Source organism: Adelges cooleyi, unplaced genomic scaffold (genome assembly GCF_023614345.1).
Source record: "Adelges cooleyi isolate 19-005CV unplaced genomic scaffold, UGA_ACOO_1.1 ACOO_flye_CR_arks_rails_tigmint_CR_PRNA_376, whole genome shotgun sequence".
NCBI lineage: Eukaryota > Metazoa > Arthropoda > Insecta > Hemiptera > Adelgidae > Adelges > Adelges cooleyi.
In genome coordinates this window covers 11,968,443-11,996,219 of record NW_026096053.1, presented here as the reverse complement: position 1 = coordinate 11,996,219, position 27,777 = coordinate 11,968,443, and the positions used below count along the sequence as shown (strand labels likewise).

The 27,777-nt window shown below is 30.6% G+C and overlaps 1 protein-coding gene across 2 annotated transcripts in view; it reads left to right on the top strand.

Moving 5' to 3' along the window:
• Nucleotides 1-27,777, top strand: part of LOC126840955 (alkaline phosphatase-like) — a 96,884-nt gene that overhangs the window by 53,358 nt on the left and 15,749 nt on the right. For both annotated transcript variants that reach the window (XM_050577057.1, XM_050577058.1), the window contains exons 4-8: nt 2,830-3,004; nt 8,628-8,806; nt 17,081-17,288; nt 20,406-20,546; nt 22,341-22,535. In XM_050577057.1, coding sequence (XP_050433014.1) covers nt 2,830-3,004; nt 8,628-8,806; nt 17,081-17,288; nt 20,406-20,546; nt 22,341-22,535 — 898 coding nt within the window. The remainder of the gene's footprint in view (nt 1-2,829; nt 3,005-8,627; nt 8,807-17,080; nt 17,289-20,405; nt 20,547-22,340; nt 22,536-27,777) is intronic.

The window sequence follows — 27,777 nt, the reverse complement described above, 5'->3', positions numbered from 1 at the left end:
TTGTGCATGGACAATATAGGATGAAAACTACTATACAACAACGTGCGTTCTTTACTTAAACATTTTTACTGTGACGTAGGCTCTGCGGACGAAAAATAAAATAAGAATTTTTAAACTAACAGAGTTTTAAGTGCCTATTATAGCGTAGGACCAGTAAAGGATCGATTTATCGAGTATCACTATTCGAGATGAAACGAAACTAATTTTACCGAAGACAAGAGTCTTCTTAAAAAATACTCTCTCTCTCTCGACTGTCCCAAAAGTCTTTGGGACTCGACATTTTATACATTCCTAAACGAAGGGGACATCCGTTGGACACCCTTAATGCCATTCTATTGTGTCGTGTGATCAACAGTAGTAAAACAATTATTTACTCTGAATCCTGACCAGTGCTCGGTGATTCGCACGAGCAAGTATTACATTATAAATTAGGCATTTACTTTGCGCGGGAAAATGAAAATATGTATGTTCGTTATCTAGTACATTTGTTATGTGTACATTAGTGCAGTACACGGATTATAATTAAACGGTCGAGAAACGACTCTTAATTACGGTCGGAAAAAAGCATTAAAAAAAAAAAAAAAATTAAAAAATGTTAATTTCCCAGCGACCGTAAAAAACCGCATTCACGCGATCCTAAAACATCCTAAAAAAGGATTCCCGGCGCTTATCCTTCGTTGTTTCCCCGTCTGTTCCCGTATCGCCTATTAATCTCTTACAGGACATTTGCCAAGGTTTGGCTTCCTCCTACTGTGTATACTAAACCGTACATCCGTCGAGAATGTTTGGGCCTTTTTTTTTTTTTTTTATCCCCCATAAAGTTAGTTAACCGACCGACTGACTAGAAAATTATTGGTCTACCGTTGTTTATATATTAATATATTATTATTCTGTCTGTACGTTTGCGGCAATAAAGTGGTGGTACACCGGTCGGCAATGATAAGGGTTCGTAAACTAACCCGCAGTACCGTGTACAACAAGTTGAATAATTAAATACAACGATAATAAACTAAGCTGTTGCTTTTGAAAAAGTTCCCGGACAAGCGTTTTATAAAACAAAGAAAAATAATAATGTTATAAATAATGTCATCTCGTTAAAAGGTTGTCGGTGTTGGTCAAATACAATTTTTTTTTTAAAGAGAAGCTTTAATTAAAGGCGTTGAACAAAAAAAAAAAAACAAAAGTTTAAAAAGATTGTAACTTTTTAATCCTCCGTTTAATGCTTTATCTATAAAAGTTGACGATTTTCCTTAATCCCGCTCAATAATTGAAGGTTAGAAAAATTGCTCGATATGCTCAACAGCGTGTAAATAATAAACTAGAATCAGAAATGTAAAAAAATAAGCATTTTCAACATTTAATAATCCAAACTTAAATGTTTGCAACCTGTATTTTTAGGTAAAAAATTTTGATTTTGAAAATACATAATCTGTTTTTTTCCAAACCCTAATTACAATACATATAATGCTGCTGGCGTTAATTTGAAAAACATGGCTACTAAAAATTACAAAAAATAATATGTGCAGTGCTCAAAGATAATCTAGCCATATTTATCAAATTGACGTCAGCAACATTATACTGTAGACCGGGTTAGAAAAAAAATACAGACATATATATACATATAAAGCGTATTGGCAGGTATACAAATTAGCAACATACCTAACGCTCTAGTATAATATAGATTATTCCATTATTAAAAACTTTTTTTCTACTCATTTGTTTGCACAGTGAATTATGAGGCCTGAACAATCAATCAGCCTCGTGCATGCCTTTCAGCAATGTCCAGAACATATTATAATATGGTTAATTTTTATTTTTTTTAGCATACTACACTTCATTATGCACTAAAGCTGTAATGATGAAAAGCGATTAATTTATTTATTTTATAATACCAACCTTTAAATGGAGTTACCTCAATTCTTCGCGTTGTAAAACTTTCGCTTATTCGACCAGACAATAAAAATAATATATTTTCAATAATTATTTACTACGGTATATCGTTTATATAAACGTACTTTAAAAAAACAAATTTTAAGTAATTTCATATTTAAACCATATTAACCTAAGACATGAGCCTTCAAATTCAAAATTTACTCGGCATAAAATAATTAAGGATAATGTTACAGTGATATAATCTATTCAGACGAAGAACGCACAAAGCGGCAACCTAAAAACCGTTTTTTAAGGTTATAGTAGTAATAAAATTAAACAAGTTTAACTGTTTAAACAGCCGTTGTCGTAAAACTATGAAATTATGTATCCAAAAATATTTGAATTTCGAACATGTTATTAGTATTTATTTACATATTTTTTTTTTTTTTTAATGCTTTTGTAGTGATGTTTTATTTTTTATGCTTCGTTGAAAATGTCTCATATATCGGATGATTGATATTCAATGTATTATAATTTGTTCAGTTTTCGTTGGAAAAATAATACATTATCTATGTATTTTTCTGCGTACATGTCAGTAACTAATGAAGAGAAAGGTCTTGTTTAAGTTTAATATCGCACAACGAACATGCCATCTTATTAGATAGGTTGTTGTAATAATATATAAAAGTAAACAAGCGTACAAAACTTTTTTTATCGCTGAAATACATCAATAAAAAATTAAAAAATTAGTTATACGAGCATAATTTACAAATTAATAATTGCCAAGAGCAATTAAATTGTTAAACTGTAATTTTTTTTTTTTTATAGACTTGTTACCTACAATAATATTAGTTTTAACTCTTAGATGGGTTTTACAATAATAAAGACTATTAGGAGACTATGAGCTTAATTGCGGACTATATAATTATTTTAATAATACAAATTGTGTGTTCACAGACTTATAATTTAAACGCACAAACCGGAGAGTCGTCGGCTTGTGCCACTGCGTTGCTGTGCGGGGTCAAAGCTAATTTCGAAACAGTCGGGTTGGACGGCAAAGGGAAATTTGAAAATTGTTATTCCAGCTTCGTGTCCAGGGTGGATTCACTGGCAGACTGGGCACAACAAGAAGGTACAAGTTATTATCATTATTATAATACCAGTAATAAGCGTTCAATTACAAACCACGTAAATAACAAGGAGATATCAACCTTGCCAGTGTACACGACCGATTCGCAGTATAGGACAATAGTGCCGTATTAAGATAATACTAAAGTAATTGACAGAAACATATTATTATTATAGCTATTGCAATTTTTGTTTTCGTAACTACAGACCACATAATTTACCAAAAATGTTGACTGGTCGTCGGTCGATAACCAGTTTCTGATAATTATTTTTGAATTTATTGAAGTTTTAAGTTTAGGGCAGGAGGAAAGGTGGACCGTGTAGAATTATTTTTGTCTGCACGCACTTCCCCTCTCATCCTAAATTTTAAACTGTTATAACTTTAAAAAAATAGATGTCCAAAACTAGTTATCAACTTGTCAAAAATTGTAGTAAATTATTCTAAATTTAAAAATTCAGTCAGACATCACTGTTTTAGACGATAATATTAACCCTACACTGCACGGTGTATTTACTATGATACAAACAACAAAAGTCAAGATAATGTTAAAATAAATGTATAAACATCGAATTTTTCTTTTATCGATAGTTTCTTTATCAAATGCCCAACATACTATTGTTATGAGTTCAATCTCCTTGACTTTTTTTTAACCGTTTATTTCATCATTGACAACGTGTAATAAAAACACAATAGTGTCTTAGTTTTCTCGTCAAAAATTCAATATTTTTCACTTATTACCATTGTTAAAAATATATATTCCAATGTACATACTTATGAAGAGCATATTAAATCTCACTAAACACCAGTTTTCTGATAAGTACACGTTTTATCAGTGTTTTTATAAACGTATCACCCATGATACATTGCGCACTTAGGACATAGATAAAATATACTCAAGTCAGTATTATTAATAACACACCAACAAAAGCAATAAACATAATAATACCTTTAGTAAACTTAAAATTACCAATAACATAATTATGTAGTAAAAGAAAAATTATTTTAACTACCTAATAACAACTTAGTTCAATGGTTTAGCCTTTAAATACAGTATATGAATAACACACATTTTTAATATTTTTCCTACTATATGTGATAAATAAAGTAACAATTTGTTATTTTAAGTTTACTAAAGATATTATTATGCTTATTTTTTTTTTTGGTGTATTATTAATATACTGACTTGAGAATATTTTATAAAGAATGTAATGTTATACTGCAAAAGAAGCACAATTATTATATTAATTATTATAACTGTGATTTATGTCTTAAAAAAATTTACTGTTATTGATTCTAATGTCTAAATAATTAATATTATTATCAAAAATAAATTGTTTATATTTTGGTCATGTGATTTATAAAATATTGTTTTGGTTTATTATAGCTAGAAGAAATATCCTACGTTAGAGTTACTACCCAAAAAAAATAATTTTTTAATCGAACACATTTGGCTCTACGCACAATGTATCATGAGTGATACAATTGAATAAACATTGTTTTATAGCTGATTAACATTGTTTGAAAAAAAATATATTTTTCCTGTGATGTTTTAGGGTACCTAAATCGAAAAATAATTTTTCCCTTAAACATTTTATCATGAAAATTAAATCGTGCATTGTAGGGTTAGTTAATAAAACTTTTAAAAATAAATATCATAATAACTATGTAAATCAAAGTTTAAAGAAAACGTTTCAAATAAATTACTAAGTATATTCAAGGAAAAAGCTTTTTGTATAATTCACAAACTCTTTACAAAAACATGTTATCGGTTTGATCGAGTTGGATTTTTTTTATCTTTACATACATTTTTAAATATCACAAATAATTGAAAAGAATATTTAAAAGCTTTATTGCATTCATCGTTTTATGACATGTTAACTGGAAATAGATTTAAATAATTAAATTTGACTTATTTATTTTAACATACTGTAAAACACTTTCTTGTAAATGATATTATTATAATTATAATAATATAATCGAACAAAGATTTAAAATGAAAAGTTTCTCAGAAACGTAGAGTTGTTTTTCTTTTAAACTGTATTGTAAATTGCCAAATTTTAATATAATAATAACAATATAAAAATAAAACATCTCTCCAAAATCATGACGATCAATATTTTCAGACAAAATTCTGACAGATTGAGTCGTTTGCAAATAATATATTATTAGTATATTAATTTTATCATTTGCTGACAGAGGAATAGGTCATATTTGTATTCGTTAATTAAGTTACTAAACACTATAAAATGGTATATTGTATGGTTATATGCAATATAATATATTATCCTAACTCCAAAGCACAATGTAGGAACACAACATGGCTTATCAATCATTTTTTGAAACATAATTCGTCTGCAAAGGTTGGCAAGTCGATGTAAAACCGAAGCTATGACACGATATGATTACATTGATTAACAAAAAGTATACTGTATAATATATTATACAAACACTACTTATAATAATTGTGGCTTTTTATAAATGTAAAAAAAAACCTTTTACAATTTAAAAAACAAAACGATTATAAACGATTACTACTGTTTTGAACAACAATAAAAACACGATTTTTAGTATTATTAAACATATATTTACAACGTCTATTTAAACATGCCAACCCAGTTGTAATCATACAAAACCTACCTAAATTCATTCTTTGAAAGATATTCTTTATAAAGTGCTTACAAATAGACATTATAGATATAGACTATGACGTTTACACGTTGTGCCAGGAGTGTGATAAGTCAACGAACTAAGAAGATAATGTGGTCGTGTGGGACGAGGTAATAGTTACAAGGTCCCATTTTCCTTTTTAAGCCACTAGGGGTTTCCTTTCTCGAAATGAGCAACCGTCTTGAGCGAGAAGCATCCATTATACACCGTCTATATGTAGCCAGATCTAAATGTTCCAAATGTAGTAACATGTATTCTTTTTTATAGGGGAAATATAAATTATTAATTATGAATTAAGTAAAAAAGATTACAAGAACTATTTTTAAAACAATTGTTTAGTAAATCTGTAAGGCTTTCTAAAAACTTTTTTTCAATAATTGCCCACGTTGGTTGCGTAATAGTTTTAATAGTTTTACTGTGACGCCTTCTTGGTAATATTAAGCCTTATGTATACCTTTTAGGAAAACCTTAAGTTTGCTAATCCTCTACTATCATTTCTCAGGGTGTTGCCCTGTTAATAGAACTTACAGCTTACTCTTGGCAAGGGATTTTCGACAAAATAATGTATTACAATCTATTATATTATTATGTACACTCAGTTTAATTTTTCAGCTGTTAACTTTTACTTTGAGAAAAGAATGGTTTGATCATTTTACGCTCTCGTGTGTATTTTAGGCCTAAATGTGGACCTAGCCATTTGAATATTGTGTCATATGTAAGACTTTTGCACTTAAACAGTTTGGCAAGTATTTTTTGGAGGCTATATATTATAAAGGGACAAGTCCCTGTGTGCAAAATTCTTCATTACATTACCTTTATTGTTCTGAGATTGCCATTTTTGTGCAATAGTGTTGTAAATTTACATGTTGAGTAGTCTTTCATCTTAGCTAAAAAGCGACGCCAGCCTTTCATGATTCAAGCAAATTATAAATTCTGAATAAAACATTTCTAAATAACTTTACTAAAAATTAAACAATAGTTATATTAAACATATTTTTTTATTATAGTAATATTATAAGCAAAAATTAATGAATTAATTATTATGCATGTTATATTATCAGGTTTAGCGGTAAAATAATGTGCATATTATATTTAAAAGTAAGAATAATATTATTATTGTAGTTAATATATGTTTCATACTTGAAGAACATTTTTTCGTTCATTTTATTCTGTTCTCATTTTTCATTTTAACTGTCATTCGTTTGATTTCCGAAAGCAGATATATCAGTATTAAAATATATATATACACAGATCATTGTACAAACAAAACTAATATTATAAGACATCGTTAACTACATTGCACTCACTTGAAATCAAGTCTGATTGTATAAACGGGAAAAATAAACTCTCACCGCGGTTCCTTTATTTATTTTTTTTAATATGATATTCATTTTTATAAAATATAAGAACAGTGTTTCTTGTAAATACATTTTTGATAAGTACACACTTAACCGTTCTATACTGCCAAACTGTCTGTTTTGTGTTTATTTTCCATTGGAACAATAAAATTAGCATTGACCGCAGACCGATTAATTCTTTAATAAATAAAAAAAACAACATTAATAGTATTATTTTAAATTATATAAAAATTTTATTATAATATACTAACTTGATAGCCTGCTAGAAGTTAGAATTATTTATACAGCTGATGTGAGTCATTTAAAGTTGTCTAAATATATGTATATATATATATATATTTATACTAAAGTAGATAAATAATAATTTCCATCTCGGGCATGCTGATTTTTAGTCAATACCTACTCTGTTTATGCACAGTCCTTAAACTTGATGAACCTGTTATTTTGTGAACCGTATGAACATTGAACAAACTACTATAAGTATGTAATACTCTGTCGTCCAAATATGTTGTTACAATTAAGTGCACAACAAGGACTATAGATAATCTAGCTTAAAACGTCAGTTATCAGTAGAAAAGTTATTATACAGATAATACACATATATTATCCGATAAGGCGGTAGTTTATAATTTTAATCTCGTGAAATATATATATATATATATCACACATAACGGTAAAGCCATTCTTTGCGTTATTGTGCAAGCTTAATTTGAACACTTAAATACAGTATCTTCATAAATACAATTCTAATGTTGTAAAACGTTCTCGTGAAGTCCTGAAATCCAATTACTGTGTCCAAAAGTATAAAACAAGAGTTGGTAATTTAAAACGGTTGTTTTGAACGTGTTTTTCATAGTTTAAACTATGTTTTTTTTTTTTGTTCAAAATAAGTTTAAAAAAAACAAATTTTATCATCCCCCGTCTAGACTTTGCTTTAATCTGGAAACAAACTAAAACTTTCACGCATACACTATAGTATTCCATTCGGATGTCATTAATTAAATAGACAACAAGAATGATATATATATATATTATAGCGTTTCCGTGGTAAATATAGATTTAATTAAAGGTCATAAATATTTCACAAGTGTCAGGATATATTGTCTCGGCTATTCTAAGAGTTTCGCTTAAATAGTAAAACGCGGTGGACAAAATGAAAATCTCATACTGCAGTTTCCAATAAAACTTATATTTACGATACCGCTGATTCCTTCGGTAAAGGCGCGCTATGTAAGTTGTTAGCTGTCTCAGAGTTTAATATAATATAAATTAATATGTACATACACGCAATAATTTACATCGAACATTTATTATTGTCAAGAGCGCAAAGACCAACTTTATTCTTAACATCCCTTTTGTTTTACAATATTTACCGTTGTATAAAACGTGTGGTGACGGTTGTTATTTATTTCATTGGGAAAAATCAAAACCTGAGTAATTCTGTCATTCTCATTAAAACGAGTGAATTGTTTCACACTATAAATCGAAAATCAATTTCAATAAAAATTCTTAAAGAAATTATTTATTGATGACAATAAATGCATTACTATAGGTTGGTTAAATACAACTTGAGATTTTTATAGTTTTTTATTTGATTACAGGAAAATCAACCGGGGTGGTAACTAACACCCGAATCACTCATGCCACGCCGTCTGCTTTGTTCGCCCATTCGCCAAGTCGTTATTGGGAAGACGACAGCAAAGTGCCCATTCCGTCCAGGAAATCTTGTAAAGACATTGCCCGCCAACTGGTCGAAGACGACCCAGGACGACACATTAACGTAAGTAATCAAACGAAATAAAAATAACTCCCCAAGTCAACTTACCTTATTTAATAACTGTATTGATACGCTTCAAAGTGTCAAGTATCAATGCTCTTATATTATTATCATATAGTTCAGCCGACAACGTTTTTCTAATAAAACACATTATAACCACAACATTGCTTCTGGTAGAGTTCACTAGGAAAAACATTTACATCCGTTGATTTCGGATAGGCAAAACCGCGAAGGGTCCGGAAATAACGGATGTAAAACAAAAATTAAATATCCCACATATTTAATCACACTTTGCGGAAATTGAATTCAATGAGACACGTTTAAATTTAAAAAAAACGTTTGAGAAAACAATCCACCAGAAAAGATTTATATAGGTAGTAGTGCTTACTAATTATACGTTTTGGACCGCTTCGGCGCCAACACTGAGATCGGTTTAGATGTGATTTAGAATATTACTAAAATATAAATTGAATAAATCTAGCTTTAAGTATTTCAATTATTACAAGTTATAAAGTAAGATTGTATGTATTTGCCCTTCAGCTGTCATACCGCATGGTAATTAGTATGGGGTCTCTTTATTATACACAGAGTAGCCCATACGGTTGCTGTCAACATATTTTTAATCGCGTGGTTTTTGAAAATATTATTACCCTACTGCGAAAAAAGTGTCTATAATTTTCCAAATAAAAGTTCCATTTATAATATATAGCGCGTATAGGTACTGTTTTGCGGTTAAAGTTGATAAAGTTTAAAAAAAAAGGTTCGTTTTTACATTAAAAAAATATTTCATAGTGTTGTCGCCGCGTTAACGGCGTCAGATTTATTGACTACATGTACACAATAGCTGTGCTGTTCAACTAATAATAAATGGCCCACGTGTATTGTATAATATAGAAAAAGTATACTTACAATACACGGAGAAAAAAAAAAGTGGACTATAAAAACGTACTCAATCAAAAGTTGTGGAAAGTGTTTTGAACAAATTCACCTTCTCTCGTTCGATTGTAATTATTATTTCCAGTGAAAAATAATCATTACTAAAAAGTTGCATCCGCCGATTGTTTGTGGTGTTCAAGTAGGAATAATACAAAGTCGGCACAGTTTTGCCGTCTGTCAGTTGTACACAAATAATACAACTCTGTTGGCAAGTTTCGGCATAGGATTTGCAGGTGTTAATTATGGCCTTAATGGGGTTTACAATCAGATGCTGCCCCGAGGACCCATAAACGGTGTACATAAGAAAAGCCGTTTACAAGCAATTAAAACAATGAAGGATAGGGAGTGGATAGATAATCGTTCTCCAGGCCATTATCGTTTATTTTCTTTCCGTTTCGGTTAGTTTCATGTATTTTTTTTTCATCTTACTTAACAACCGCAAACCCCCTTGGAAATGCATAGCTTAAAAGCCTCAATTATAATTGCCCTATTATTGCAATTGCTATCTATACAAGTGCTCATACTGCTTGTTGAAATTCCCTCGTGTGGAATACTCGTTTATGGATAAACTGTATTTATTGTTTAAAAAAAAAAAGAGTTTGTGTTAATAGCAATCACAAATATAGACACAGCTTATAATGGCAAGTACAATGTTTAGTGAGGGTTATCTATGTACTTGATAGGTTACTATGAATTTTAAAACACAGATTACAGATTAAACTGACATATTGTGTTACCATGAAATACAGTTTGCCAATACATTTTTTATTTAATTAACAATTTGAAATACATTTTTCGCAAAATTATTACGCCTGAAATCATGTTTTTATTTGCCATTTGAAACAAAATAAAATAAATTAAATATCTTAAACAGTTATTTTAAAAACAATTTTAAATAAACGTGTATTTTATTATTTGAATTTTTATTTAAATAAAGAAATATTTAAACTGAAAATGTATTTAAACAGTTTTTAATTTGTTGTTACGCTCGTCTAAAAAACATTAATTGTATTTGTTAAATTCGTTTTTATTTAAACATATTTTTTTCCAATAATAATTTCAATAAAAATGTATCCAAACAATGGCTAGGTTTGGTTGGAGGTAAACGCAACTTTATTTTGCAAATAAAAACGCCAAGTACGTATATATGTTTGTATTATTTGTTGTAAGATAATTTTTGTTGATTGCCGTTACAAAATATTGTTTCGAGTTCGTTAGACATATACACATATATTTGGTAATCGAGTTTATATAACTTGCGGGTAGTTTTCCGAAATAATATGTAATCCAGTTACAGTGTTTTGTTTATCCATCAGGTGAAGCAGACTATACCGATATAACATGTTGTATTATACCCCTACACTCGATGCACGTTGAACGTCTTACAAGAGTATAATAAGCAGAACATTAAATATGTAACGCGTTGTTTTCGAATTTCCCAAAACTTATTTTGCCGGCACAGTTCGTTTCCACTGTGTAAACACAGTTTGCCGAGCTTTTGTAATTAATAGTTATACATTAAAAATTGATTCGTCGCAAGTAAAAGTAATCACCGTGTTCAAACAAAATGGCCAAATTAATCTTCGAGACAATTATTGACTACTCCGATACCCAACTTGACATTTTAACCAAACGTGCGATTACGCAGTAGTGATAACCACAGTCGTTAAAAGGCAAAATTACTATCGAAAGACAGACCAAACCGTTACTAACCCAAGGATTGAATTTTGGAACAATAATTGTCAGTCTATTTTCTATGCACTCCAAACACTTTTACATCTTTATATTTTAAATCATCCACCCACTCCTCCTTCGGCCTACCTCTAACTCTAAATGCCTCTACGTTAAAAAAAAAAAATATCCGGTCAAATGTCAAAGGTATCCTGTCCGTTAAATAACAAAATCCGAGGTTTACCAATATAATGTAGACATTATAATAAGGCCAGTTGCACTATTCAAAAAGGCGCGCGTGCCAGCCGTTAGGAAATAAGGCGAATAATAAATATATTATAACAGTTCTTATTGTAGCCGAGTAATAATATGCGTTTGAAATTAAAGTCTTTCACACAAACTTTTGGGTATTTGTTTTACATAATTAATCATCCGAATTGCAGTTCCGCCAAAAGTTCTAATATTTTAATCATTATCAAATCAAATTAATTCCGTTTATTCTTTACTTGTTAGCTTTTAGTTCAATCAACGTTTCTCTTTTGTTCCCAACAAAATGTTCGTTGTGTTGCAACTTCTATACAATATGCCGGTGGTACGTTTGTATAACCCAATATACATAGTTAATGTAAATCCTAGCCATAACATTGCATTACAAAAACAACCGCAATGCCCTCCGTCCCGAATAAATTTCTGAATTCGGTTTACGCGGTACTAGATTGAGGATTTGGCCCATATGCATAGAATACATAATTATATTTTGAATTTCGCATTGATACCATAAGAGAAGCCTTGACTTATGATACATAGAGACCGAAAATTGCCCACAGACATAGTTTTTTTCTTTGGTGAGTTTAAAACGATTTTCTCAACTTTGTGGATAGTTTGTAAATTATATTGTAGCATAGGTACGCGTATAAAGTTTTAGGATTTTTGTTGCATCCAAATAATTTATCTTCAATAAATAATTAATATAACACAATATGTCATACAGGTATTTATGTTATGATCAAGCTGTGCGGTTTTTTTTTTTTTTGTTAAAATTGTCATAAAAAAGGTCACATTGACACATAACTAAACATTTTTTACTCAGACAGCGTCATGTACGATCAGCTTTATAAAATAAAACCAATAAAGGTATTAAAAAACACCCTTGCAATGGACCCATAACATCCCTACTTATCCGCTCGACAATACCACATACTGCAGAATACCGAGTCGATAACTTCACTTCGGTGGTCTTAACGTTGCTACGTGATGTTCACCTTTAAATTAAATTTCCATTATACTATTTCGTAGTTATACCCAAGTCCTAACTGTCATACATGACCGGAATACCATAAAAATAAAATACATTCAATCGCACAGTAATTGAATATTTTTTTTTTTTTTTAAATGGTCATATTATTGATATTTTTTCCAGAGTAATAATTATAATTCACTTGAGAAATGTTTGAATTCGTTAATTTTCATTTTTTTGCAGAAAACTTCACGAAAATTGACTTAAATGTTTACATGCATATAGCAGCAGCAGTGTCTTGTATTTTTACAGAACATCCCTTCTCATTACATTTGTATGATTGTTTTTATGATATTCGTATATGGATTCTCACCGTAGTACCCATTTCTCAGAACGAGATCCAGAGTTTTGAAAAATTGCTATACTGTCTGGATTTCTATTTACTTGTTGTTGTTGCTCTTTATCCTTTCCCAGTACGAGGTGATGATTGGGGTTTTTGTATAAATATTTTCAAAAACTTGAATTCTTGAACGCATCTCTGTTGGGGTTTTGTAGAATCTATCTCAGAAACATAAACATTTTTAAACAAACAATAATAATAGGATAATTTTTAATTATTTTCCAAGTTCTTTTTAAAAAAATACTCTAACTAAATAATTATCATTACGAATGCGTGTTTCGGTTAAACAATTCGATGAGGGTTTTGCAAGTATAACATACAGACTGAATGAAAGTATAGATAAATGTTCGATTGCAATAATAGATGTGGAGACGTTGGAGAAAAAAATGAAAAGAAAAAAAAGGTTTAAGGGAAGTAGATTTTAAACAGAACGCTCGCAGCTTAAGACCATCGAAGGGGAGGCGATATGAAGAGGAGTCGAATCTGTTATACATAATATTTTATTATTATACTTTCAGCGTGCATACCTAAACGATGGTAAACCATGAACTGGCCCTAAACTGGGACTAGGATGTGTGTCGCATTCAGGTTGTAATTTTTCGTCGAGTTACAAAGTTGAAATTGTAATTCCGAGTTGTCTTGCGGCAGACCCGGCAAACTTTCTATATTACAGAGTGTCGAAGTGTGAATTAAAAACGTGACCTGTCTAACCGATTCGCACGAACAATCAAACAATGGCCCAGAAACACTATTCGGTCCTTATATGCACCGGACCGACCCCACTTGAACACAACAGCCCACAAGTCGTCCTGATTGCTCGTGGTGTGTAGTGCAATATTAATACCGAACCGGCTGTGGCGTTAGGGTTTCACAAAGCCTGCCCATCTCCCCTGAACGCCTCCCTTACTTGTACCGCCGCTATTAAGGCGCACCGTGGTACATTATAGTATAAATAAATAGGCGGCAGGTGTAATCGCGTGCGTGAAAATGTCCAATCTCAAAAATAAAATGTTTTCTCAAAAAAGCCTCCCTTAAACGAGTCAGCGGTACACTAAAGAACTTTACCGTCAGACCGGGACAGAGTCTAATTTATGTATTTTATTAACAACAAAAGGATGAACCCGGTTTCTCGTCGTTCGGTCGAAACCCGACAATAGGCGATATTGTAATGGTCGGCTGTCCGGGAAATAAACAACAAGCCCGACCTACCGTGTCAGTGTGTACAGTATGTACGTACACCCCATTAAATATGAACGCATTCGAGTGCCGGCATTTTTTTTTTACCGGTAACGGTTCGGTTTACTTCACTTTTGCTGCGACTGCGATTTTTCAAGCCACGTTTTACCAACATTTTCACCGTGTATTTATTTATTAATTTCCACGTGCCAAAGGGTAAAGCGAAAATACAATACAACGTGTATATTGTGTATATAATGTGTGAAATTCAATGGAGGAATTTAGTTTTTTTTTTTTTTTTTTTCGTTAACCGTCGTATCGCTTAGAAAAGGTCGACGTTTAGAAAATCGAGTTGCACAATGCAATTACTTTAATCGTACAAGTAATCTCGCGAAAACTGTAATTTTTCATTTCGATACCGTTAGCAATTTTCTCCAAAGTAAATACATGCGGTGCCCCACGCCGATTTATGTAGTAATTGAAACATCTTCCGGAGAAAATGAGATTCCTTTATTGTGTTTTTTTTTTTTTTTGTAAATAATTCAGTACAACATAGATCATAAGTATTTTGTTTGTTGGAGCAGATACAAAGAAATAGCAAAAAAATAATGTAAAATTATGACTATTAATTTTATCGAATTATAATTTCTCATAAGTATGTTATAACACATAACATCAGGTGGACGTACAATCATTTAGTAAAAATGTAATAAATATACATTTAAAACTGTTGCGGCTGCACTCCGCCCCACATATATTTAGACAATTTTTCGCTCTAGAAAAGACTTTAGTGCACCCTCTCTTCTCCCGGGCATAAAAATCCTTCATAGAAACCGCTTTGTAACAAAACTGTATTATCAAGCCCACAGACACACAACAACAACTCCACGCCGACGATTAGGTCAGGTACGACGATGGTGTATGATTATTATCATTCCTGTTTGGGACACGCGTGTACGGCTTCGGCGTGTGATATTATGTAAATTGGTCCGGTAAGATATTTGTATCGTTTACTACGGTGTGTGTGTGTGTGTAATTTATGCGCATCGTCCGTCTCCGTAGAAAAACTTGGGAAATGGATGATGGGAAAAAAACACCAGAAAAAGATAGTAGGACGGTGGGATGGGGGGGGGGGGGGACGCGAAACTAATGCAAACGAGGATAGTGATTTTTGGAAATTAGATTGTTGGGAAAAGGTGTAAATACACGTGGGGCGGAAAAGTTTTTCGGCAACAAGATTATGCGGGGTGCACTCGTCGGCGTGAAAAGGAGAATACACACACCGATGTCGATAAGCCGAAAATCGATGCGGTCTGGCCCCATATTATACATACATATGTACGAACGGTCCAAACGGATACACGCCGGCCACAAGTAATAAACGGACGGCCATGTCAGTATCGCAATCAAGAAATTCGAGAAAATCCAATATATATATATATATATATATTATCTCTCTAAACGGCACGGCGTACGGTACAATATAACGGCGTGGGAAAAACTATTAGCGGGGCAGTACACAACCGGAAAGGTCCGATTTAAACGGTACGAAATAATAATAAGTATAACCCTTTTTGACCGTTTGGTTTATCGTTTCTAACTGTAGAAAAAAAAAAAAGAGAAAAATTCAAATGTTTACCGCCTGAACGTCCACCTTATAACATAAAGGCGACGTCCGCAAGTGGGCTTTATAAAAAACCGAAGTATATAATAATAGTAACAAAAAGGATTGAAGCCGGTGTGTTTGGGAACCGCAAACTTTAATAAACTTTTTGAAAAATAAAAGCAAGGAAAAAATGTATCAAAAATATAGTTTTAAAAAAAAAGTTCATAATATAACTAATTTTATTAATAGACAAATTTGAGGATATTTCGAATAACTTCTTATCAATAAAATGTATATCGCTATTGTTTGGACTTTAGATGAAGCTTTTTTAAATTTTCAATCATTTTTTTGATTATGTATATCAAAACTTTTTGTTGTTCGTTATTTGTTTCAAATTATTTTGTTTTTATTATTCTTCACAGTTAATTTTATTTTTACAAATATTTGTAATTGTTTATTTACTATTTGAACCCCAAAACGATTTTTTTAAAGTTTAAAAAAAAATTATCCAAGACTCTTTATAAATAATGAATAAACTAATTATCATTTTCTTATTGAGTTACAAATGTCGCTCTTCACATGTAAAATGGTATCTATATTTTATTATCTTTTTTTTATTTTTCCTAACTCTGTTAATTGAATTTTTTTTAAGTATCACAGTATCAATATCTTGTGATTGATGGGTTATCCAAAGCGGTGTTGGTGAGTTGCGGGCCAATCCCTAAATCAAGTACGAGTTGCGGCCCGGGTTTAGGAGAGAGACGTATGAGTTGCGGCCACATAATAATTACCACTTTATATTAGCCTATTAGCGTTACTCAGGAGACACCACGGGGAAGTTGGCTGAGTTATCTGCCAAAAATGTGTTTTTTGGTCAAGTTAAGGTCAAGTTTCGTCATGTTATTTGCCGATAAGCGGTTCCGTCGTTGTCATTTTAGTTTTTTTATATTATTGAGTTGACAAAAATTCATCTGTCCTAACTTTGACACTCTAATAACTTCAAAAGTAACGAGATCACAAAATACAAAAAACAAAGCGAGAATAAAAATTTAAAAATTAATTAAATCCTATTGGCTATAAGATATTGAGTGGATCTCTTTAAAAAAATCGTCCTGTATAACTAAATTGGCGATAAAAGTTTCAAGATTAACTATATTTCATTATGTATTTGTTCAACCGGCTGCGTGGTTGTTTAAATTCCTTTTCCCTTGAATTAAGATCCATAATAATTTAGATCAATGCACGTTTAAGGTACTGTTGGGCGGCGGAAGACGACATTGGTTGCCAAAAGTGACACAGGATCCTGAGCAGCCGACCGACGAAGGGAGAAGACTTGATGGTCGGAATCTAATTGACGACTGGGTTAGAGACAAAAAGAAACGGAACATCAAGGCCGAATACGTGTGGAACAAAGGTCAGCTAGATAAAGTGGATCCGAAAAATGTCGACCATCTATTAGGTGAGCACTAACCGTAGTTACTATTAAAATGCGCTTAAGAGAAACATTAAAGTAAAGGCAATTTTTCGATAAAACTCTAAATAAAGATAATACTTGTAAACCTACGCCGGTTTTCTCTTAAAATAATTATTTTGTAGTTTTTCTTTTGTAGGGCGTTAAATGAATCACCCAATATAAATATTATACTATTATAGTATTAAAATAGTCTTACTTTAAATTATTTGATAGAATACCCAAAGTTATAGAATTAAAAATGTATTGTTTTAATTTTAAACTTTTATCGATATAATTTAAAACAATATTTGCCTTTCGTTAAATATTGATAAACAGGACACACGATGCTCGCAGTATGTCAAAAACTCGCTTTAAAGCGTGTCAATAATTAATTTGAAATTTGTTGTTTACTTTTACAAGTTATGTGTAATTTTATATTGTTGTTTTGTAAAATAACTTGTAAACATTATATTATGTTATATTATTGGTGATTTATCGGTCAGCCGTTTTTTTTAACTGGCTGACAAAATTATACAAATATATTCTAACAATTTTACTTTTCAAAATAGTTCATAATAATCTTTTGAGTTCTATCGAAATACGTTCTGTTTATTTTTAAAAAAAAAAACATTGAACCGTTATTTTAACCATAATAGACTTTATAACATAACATGGCTTATACGATTTATCTTGTAGAATTTTCCGAAATCGTCCTTTTTGCGGCGTGGTAATCTTGTAAGCATAAGTTAATACGTAAACGATAATTTTTTCTCATCGCGGGGTTATCCATAAGCTTGTAATAACAAAACAGCTGGTGCCCTACTCTTTAGCTGGTTTTAACTTTATAAAAAAAAATGTCCACTTGTTTTTTTTCGTATTTTAAGAGCTTTGTTTCATGAAATAAATATCAAATCATTATCTATCATCATACGGCAACAGTGTATTTTAATAATACTACACTAAAAAATATAAATGTAGCAGGAATTTTAAAATTGTAAAAATATCTGTACATTTGAGCAAAAAATCAAATATTATTGACCTGAATAATATTTTCTAAATATTTTAAATGTAATAATTATACACAAACTAATTTCTAAACATTAAACAACTTTTATACATAATATTTTCCAGCAAACCTCGGCCAATAATTAAGGCAACTATTAAAATTCGATGCAATCGACTTTACAATGCTTAATTTAAAAACAAATTCTCAATAATAACTATTTTACAACGAATCGAGTATCAAATAATAATAATCAAAACGTTTGCGGAAAGGTAATTGCGAAACGGGCACCAAATTGTTCGAAACAAACTCACGGATAAGTTGTATTTATTTTCCTTTCTAAGTTTATTATCAAATATAGTCAAGATAAATTTGCTCCTGAAAACTTAAACGCAATATGTATCATTTGTATAATAATTCGCCGAGTGACTTTCTGCGGAACCATAAACTGTAAACTTTTAAAAGGATACATTAAAAACCTTCCACGGTTCGTTAAAAAAATAATAGTGTAAGAGTAAATATACATTTGAAACATTTCGCATTATACATTATTATTTCCTCGGTTGAAACAGCTATTGCGCTCTTCACTATATTTTATGTATTGTTACAATATCCGGATTATCCTCACGGTCAGGCATTACGGTAGAACAAGTATATTGTACAAGGGGTACTTTATAAATAATCCGAAGTTTAGCTCGAACATCGTATTTAGGTTAATAAGTTACATACGTTTTGACGCGAAAACTTCTTAGTATTGAATACTGTATGTACTTAAAGATATGATACTATTAAAATTAAGCTATTGTCAAAATGTCATCACAAACAAAATATAAGCCGATTAGGAAACATTGTTGAATTATTTATGTTGTTTTAATTATTCCCGACTGACGGCTGAACAGTCTCTCACACAGCAAACAATTTCCAAAATCTAGTCATTCATGTTTTCGATATTCTCAAAAGGTATTTTGCCACGAAATTTAATGTTTCCAAAATGTTGTTTACAAAAGATAGGTTTTGAAAATATTTCCAAATGATATTTAAACAATATATTTTAATTAGCTTGAAACCCGTGTGACGTTCTTAAAATTATAACATTACACTATATTATAAATTCATTTTGAAATAATGAAAAAAAATCATTTTTGAAAATATTTTTAAAAATATTGTCTCAGGGGGTTGTATTGAAATTCCATAAAAAAAAGAAGGAATTATATAAACAATGTCTTTTGTTTTGTTATCATTAATACATTATGTCCACTGATTACATTGTTCGGTAAACTTTAAGGTATCACATTATAGAACTTGTCAGAGTCCGTAACTGGCACGCTTATATAACTTATAGTATGCACATGCTACAGCTGTTGGGATAAACGATAAATAAATAATAAAAATATACTCTTACAAATATACGTTTAAGTAGAAAACTTATTTTACAAAAACGTTGGAGTACCTATCCATATCGTCATCATAATATATTCATCCAGTAATAAGTTCTTTACAATGGAATATTTGATCGTTTTTCCTGTGTGTGTGATCGAGTCCGTTTTTAATGGTCTTTTCAATCATGTATATTTATATATTATTATAACGACAAGCACATATTTGAAACGTATGTCTCGTTAGTGTACCCAATAAGTAAATGATAAAATGTGTTGTACTGTTTATACAGGAAGAAAAATGATTTACTATTCCAATGACCATTATCGTGGCATAACTAACGAACGGTTATTTATTTTCCAAACGTAATTCCTTATGCGTGCAATTCGTTCTGGACAAATTTTATCGGTCTACCTTTGTGTCCGGAAAGTAACAAAATGTCATATTATTTACTTATTATTTTTTTATATTTTTGTTAAATAATATTGTCGTGCGATATTAGATAAAAGGTGTGCCGGTTTTAGAGGGTAGAATGTTATTTGTATTTTTCATTAGTACCCTTAGATGAACACTTTTTGGAAACGGTTCAAAAACATAAAGGAATTGTGGCAAAACCGGTGTTTCGTGACGGTTCGTGGTTGGACTGAAGCCCAGTGTATTGGCTGTTGAAATATATCCTCTTAATGTCTATGTCGTGAAAACCGCTGAGCGAAGTAAAACCAAGTACGTTTTGTGTGATTCAGGGCTGTTCGCGTATTCCCATATGGATTTCGAGGTGGACCGTGACAAAGGACTCAACGGCGACCCTCCTTTACACGAGATGGCAGTCAAAGCACTGTCTATACTCCAGAAGAACAACAAAGGATTTTTCTTGTTCGTCGAAAGTAAGTACTATGTACATATACCTATGTGTGCCTTAACTGAAATTAATTACCAAAATGTACTCGTACAACAACAAAAATTAAGCCGAAAATTATCAAATCCCTTCGAAAAATTGGGTTTTCTTTAATCTTACATAATTGGAGGTGATTATGAAAAATATATAAAATATTTTGTTTGTAGGAGGGACAGGGTGGTCTGAACCATAGCCATGAAATCAATAGTCTTATAAAATGACAGAGTTGAATAAAAATTCAATTAAATGAAAAAAAAAACAACGAATATTCGTAAAAAAAAAGTAATAAAAATATAATTAGAAACGAATAATGATTATGTCATTTAAAATCGAATAATAATCCATCTAAATGGTTTTGTTTAACAAAATAATTTTTAAATAGTGTGAACATTTAATATTATATTTAATTTGAGTATTTCTTTATGACTAGCGCAAAATATATTTTTTTTAACACAGCAGAAACATGAAGTATCGCCCAAAATTCACGGCTAACAAGGCCCTATTCTTTAGCAATTTAAAAAAGTCTAGAATTCTAGATCAGATACATATATATCAGATAGAAACAGATATATTTATTATATAGGGTGCACCACGATGATCTGCCAGCTTTACATAATATACATTTTATTAGCAATGCAGTCAGATTATTGCGATACACCCTATCTATAAACCATACCCTAAAATAATGGCGATTTATACACAATGATAAGTTTATCGCAAATAATAACAGTAATCCTATTTTTTTTTTTAAATTAACATTTATTTATTTAGTAAAATGTCAACTAGAAATTATACCTAACTTATTTCTTTCATTTTGCTTCATAGGACACTGCCAAATTTCTCTACAAGATATAGAACAATAAACTCTAATACGCTAGAAAAGTTTAGGGTTTTATTTCTTTTACAAAATACTGAATAAGGCCAAAAAAGTTTTTAAGAGAAACAATTAAAACCATATTCGTAAAAGTATAGAAAGCAAATAATATGTTTTAAATGCATACAACAGCAACTTTTAAATATATTACGTTGACAATAATATACATATAGTTTTATACATTTTTACTAAAACACAATGCAAAAATGGGTGTAGTCTAATTTATAATGTTACCTTTAAATATGTATATAATACACGTTTGTTCATGTTTTACACAAACAACACAATTCTATTTGTATTTATATAATTTCTGCTAAATGTCTACTGGATTATATATATATTTTTTGTTTTTGAAGGTGTACACTAGAGAAAGCTTATAAAGTAGATAATTGTTAAAAAAATATATAAGTAAAAAAATTATAAAAAAAATCTGATTTTGAAAAAAGTAGAAAATGAAAAAACTAAAATCGAAATAAATAAGAAAACTAAACAGAGAAAAATATGTTTATTAGTTTAAGTATTTATAAAATAAACATTTAATTCCGAAGTTGTCGGGTTTCCTCCAGAGTTCTAACTTAAATGACTTAACTACGAATTACACAGACTTATATTTTCCAGCTATTCAGTGTAATCTATTACCGGTGATCTGTCAAATTTACATACTATACTTGACATGATACATAATCATAGAAACAAAGAATTCCACCTACAGATAAACTATTGACAAAAAAAACTTATAAATTCTTTTTACAACGACGGCGTTTTGCGGCTTAACATTTTAAATGTATTATTTGGTCTCTGTTTAGTTTGCACTTTATTATTTATATTTGTGGGCATTTACATTTTTTTGTTATGCATTTTCCTGGACTCGGCGGATATAGATAATAAAGGTATTTGAACTGTTTTCAGGTGGTCGAATTGATCACGCTCATCATTACAACAATCCGTATAGAGCACTGGAGGAAACTCTGGTGTTGGAGTCCACGCTGGAAGCTATCATGGCTAAGGTGGACTTGTCTGAAACGTTGATCGTCGTCACTGCGGATCATTCGCATGTCATGACAATGGGAGGGTTGGCTACGCCCCGTGGCAACGATATATTAGGTAAGCAACATTTTTTAGAAATCATAAAATAATGATGTTCCTGGTAAGGACGGATGGCAATGAAATCCTGTATCCGTCCGAGCCTCGCGTTACCGCACACTCGGTTTTTGTTAGTTATCCAATAAACTGACCAGAATAAAATTTTGGAAATGTTGTAACTCTTTAAGTACGCTAAACTGGAAATTGTATAGAATGAAAATTGCGTGTAAAGATTACAGACTGTCTAGACGTTTGCAATATTAAATTGGTTTATAAACTATTTATGCCCAGGTCAGACCAGTGATTTAAGTCCAAACAAATAATGTATTATAGTCCACATCTAACTATTTTAAACTTTTACTCATTACATATTATTATTATATTTTAAACTATTTGGATGAAATAGCCCATATGGGTTATTCGTTTTATTAATTGTTAATATGATACAATTATTTTGGCGAAAAGGATACGGCCTAATATAAAATGTTATTACCTCCACTAATCACCAGCAGTCAGCATAACATCTCCAACCTTGACTTGCGAATATTGTTTTTATCTTAAGAAATAATAGCTCGAAACGGAATATCACACCTGCAGTGATAACTTCCTCAATGTTTTTACAATATTCCTAAATCAATTTATAGTAAATCGATAAATTTTACATAATTTATCATATTATCATGTGACAATTAACAATGCCGTTATGTTGCATATTTGGTTGATCAGATTCCTTCCAACATGGCCGTTATCGTTTTAGATGGTTGGTGTGTTGGGAAAATATCGAAAGTAAAAAATGTTATGTCTTCAGTTCATACTGAAACATGGTTTTTGCATGACTGGTTTAATATGTCGACTGATTTTATTTGTTGACAACGATGTATAATAAATATTTTACATTATGGTATTTACTTAGTTCCCATATTATATCACGTATTTTAAGGCTTATGTTGAAAAACTCTTTTTTTTTTTTACTTAGCTACCATTTACACTGAGTTAACGAAGTTTTTTTGTTGGGATATAGTTAACAACAATAATAATTGCACAATGTTTATTTATTATTGTTTCGAATAGTATATCATTTTACGATGTATCTATATAAAAGGTAGACGATAGGTTGTATATTAAAAAAAAAACGTATAAAGAACAACGGAGAAAAGGGTATCTCGATTTTCCTCTTCTTGAGCACAATACACAGCTGAACGCAGCTGTGCAAAGTGTATTATAATTTCTTTTTTGAACATAAAAAAAAAAGGGTCAAGTGAGATACTTTCTATATATCCAATAGTTTATAGTGCGAGTTATTTGGCAATCACTAACGCATCAGTGGTGGAATAGCTTTTTGGAACAAGAGTGCCTAAGTTTGGTAACAGGTGTGTATTCGAAAAATAAAGATTTCTATTTTCCTTGGTCATTATGCAATCAATACTTTACATACTATATAGTCATGTACATTAGGTAGGTACATACATTTCACATAATTCAACATATTTTTTTAGTTTTTTTTTTTTTGTAGGGGCTTTTTATAATAAAGAACGTAAATGAAACGAAAAATGTCGAATACAATATTCATTATGCGTCAATCAGAGTGTCTGTTATATTATTTGTAATTTGATACTTTTTTTGACATATTATGTTTACGTTGTTCTATATGTAAAAGCAGAAAATCAGGAGCACATGCGTTTGACAAGGAGCGGTCAAAAGGAATCTGATATTCAAATCTTGTGACAGTCCCGTGTCCATTCCAGGCAGTCTTGTTAATTACATCGGTTCAGTCATGTTGTATAGTTGTTTTTACAAATCATTACACATTTCTGATGATAATTTTATCATGCCAAAAGAAGACACCACGCTAGATCCACCAACTTTAATTTAGAAAAAAGCTTAATCGAGTAGAACATTTTGTTTTATGTGCTTCTGAATAGTTTTAAGCTAAAACACCTATTATTAATTCCAAATAAATTTTCCTTCGATTGCAGCACTATATCTACGCGTTTTTTACTATTATTACTTGATGTTTTTTAGCGTTTTCCAAGATGTTTTCTCATTCGGCTCAATAATAACAAACGCTATATGGACATCATCGTCGTTGTTGTTATTATACAGGTACAACCTAGGTCTATAACTCAAAACTGAAAATGTGTGAACATATATATTATATATCATTGTTGTCGGTCAGACAGTCTACTTGTAAGTCGAAGATATTATTAAGCCACACACTGCGCCCACACAGTTAGCGAATTCCTATAGAAATAGTGCCGCGTTATCATCTTCTACTCAGACGTCCGATGGGACATCACACAAATTGGCAATAAAAAATATATACGAGTTCAGTCTTTGTTTTATTTAATTTATAATATAATATATACAATAATAATATGTAAAAAAACTCCTTAATTATATGTTTTGTTTAACGAAAATTAAAATGTTAAATTAACTATTGGAATACTTGCTTATTTATGACAATACATTAAATTGCAATTAAGTATTGTAAATGTTTACTATTGTGCAGACTAAGTTTGGGATTAAGTTTGACTTATTCGATTCTGTTCAAACACCACAAAAACATTATTGAGAAACATAACGTCTTGCTTCAGTGTGAAATGTTCATACTCACCTTCAATAAAAATAATTAATTAGTACAATAACTATTTTTAGTTAGTCGTGTACATTAAGGTACTAAAATATATAAACAATAATTATATATCCATATATTTTTTTTAATTTATTTTTTTATACATACATAATATGTATAAAAGTAATAATGGGGTAATCTCATTGAAAATGTATGATCACTGATTACCGTTGGAGGAAGTTCTTTGAAAAGCAAAGTTTCCTCCTGAATGCTTGATTAATATCCTTAGATAAACAGTAACTAATGTAATGATACTTTTAAGTATAATTATAACTGACCCACTGGACGTATTAAGATGAACAGTGTAAAATATATAAAACTTGCTAATTTATAATATTGATTATACTATACTGGAATTCAGAATTTACTCGAGGATACTCATTATCCATAATACATATCCATTATCCTACTATACTTAAGCAAATTTTACAAAAATCCACGCAGCCTTGACTAAAATTATCTCGTTTTTTCATTTAATTACATTATGTCGTTCTTTAAGTTTGTATATCAATAACATACATTTCCGGGGGAACGCCCATAAGAAATATTTCCAAACATAATATTAAATGAAAATAATAAACCCGAACACGATATAAAACAGTACCATAGGGAAGTACCGAAAGCTAGTAATGTAGTGGGAGTTCATAAAAGAGCTGTTTATGCTGTATTTTTTATCGCAACCACTTTACATTGCAAAAGACAAATTATATTAGCTTCGATACGTCGAAGAATAGATTTTTTAAAAAAGTACATTTATTTTGACGAAAAATTCTAAGTTTATAATTTGATTGAGTACTCAAACATAGTTCCTACCTCATGGTTTTTCGAGGCATAATAAATGATTGTAAATAAAAACGTTTACGGTACACTTAACTGTATTATCTTTTATATTAAAAGCGAAAATCATTAATAAATTATGAGCCTTGATAAAAAAAAAGGCTTCAAACATAATTATATATTATAAGTCATAATATATTATAATTATGTTTGGAACAATTCTTAAACCATGAACGTGGATAAAAATGATATGTACATTGTACACAATCGTTTAAATTGCATTTTGGTAATCAAACGTTTAAGATAATTAAATGAAAATATACATACAAGTGTAACTGAGTGCATATTAGGTAAGAGAAACATAATAAAATGTTAACAGTACTGCCAATAATAGTCTGTCAATCGACTACCTTACCTTATCTATTGTTTTATGTTGCTTCTCATAGGTAAAATGTACCTAAAATTTATCTAAATTGAGTCTTTCTGGTGACAAATAATACTAAGTCCAACGTCTTATTTGCAATTTCCAATTGGGCTGTGCACTCTTTAAGTGTTATAATTTATATACATCAAAGCGGGCCTCGACAAAAAAAAGGCATGTCCTGTTAACAAACAAAACACACAAAAACAAATAAACATGGAAAATAATTAGTCCTTAATAGCGCACGTAATTTATATCATGACTACAAACAAACTTTAGTTGCCCGATTTGCATGAAGTTACTCAAATGTTGGATGCACAAAACAAATAAAAAATTATATGAAATGTACTAGTTTTAGATTGCATTACTTATTTATAACTTTAAAATGTACGTAATATGCCATGTTGGTTTAGACTGAGGTAAAAAATGTTTTAAAAATCAAAAACCAATAATTTCATAAAGGGACTACTTAAATATTTTCAAAATATACTATTCAAAACTGGTACCCGTTCTTGCGTATTTTCTATATAGTCGTTTTCTTCATTATCGACAAAATACAATATTGTTTTTAAACCGGTTTTACAGGTTATTGACACTGTTCTTACCCGACGGGGAATTTTTCAAAATATTTTACTAGGTACGTACTTAGATAAAAATCTCATCATACACTATAGACTATGCTTTACTCATAAAACATTGTATTTCAATTGAGTGGACCATTTGCGGAATTTATATTATTTCATATTAGTTCCACCCTTACCCTCCTAAAAAGAAAAACTTGCTAAGCATTTAAAAACCGCGACACTTGGTGAATATATATAGGTATACCTATATTATATATAGGTATAGGCAAAATATCAGCAACAAAGAAAAGAAAAAATGTTTGGCATCGCATAGTTTTTTCATTAACCCTGTACAAACCCTGTACTTTATCAAGTACAAACTGTACTTGATAAAGGCTTAGAAAAAAAAAAACCCTGTACATTAAACTTAACTTTGTACATAACTGCGTTGCCAGTTTTATGCGTCAAGTTAACAAAGTCAAAATTTCAAAGCTGTGAAGAGGTTCTATAAGTACCAATTCATATGCTGAACTATTTAATTTCGTTTTTATTTAATGTCGTCGGAGTAGTGCACTTTTGAACCCAAGTGTTGCCTTTAACAGAATCTTTTTGCGTTTTACACGGATCAGCTTTTTTGCTCTTGTCCAAATAGACTCTTTTGAAACATCAAAGCCGGCGCACTGAATTCATTCAACTTGTGTCTATCAAAAACACAACGTTGTAGAAATGTACATATTTTAATGCGCCGTCGTAGCAGGCAAATAAAATGCCAGTGCGTGTACTTACTTAAATGGACGCCACACCACCCGTTTTTTGACCGCAAACCCGTTTTGTGGGGTCAAGGTTTTTTGTGTTACTAGTAGTAGAATT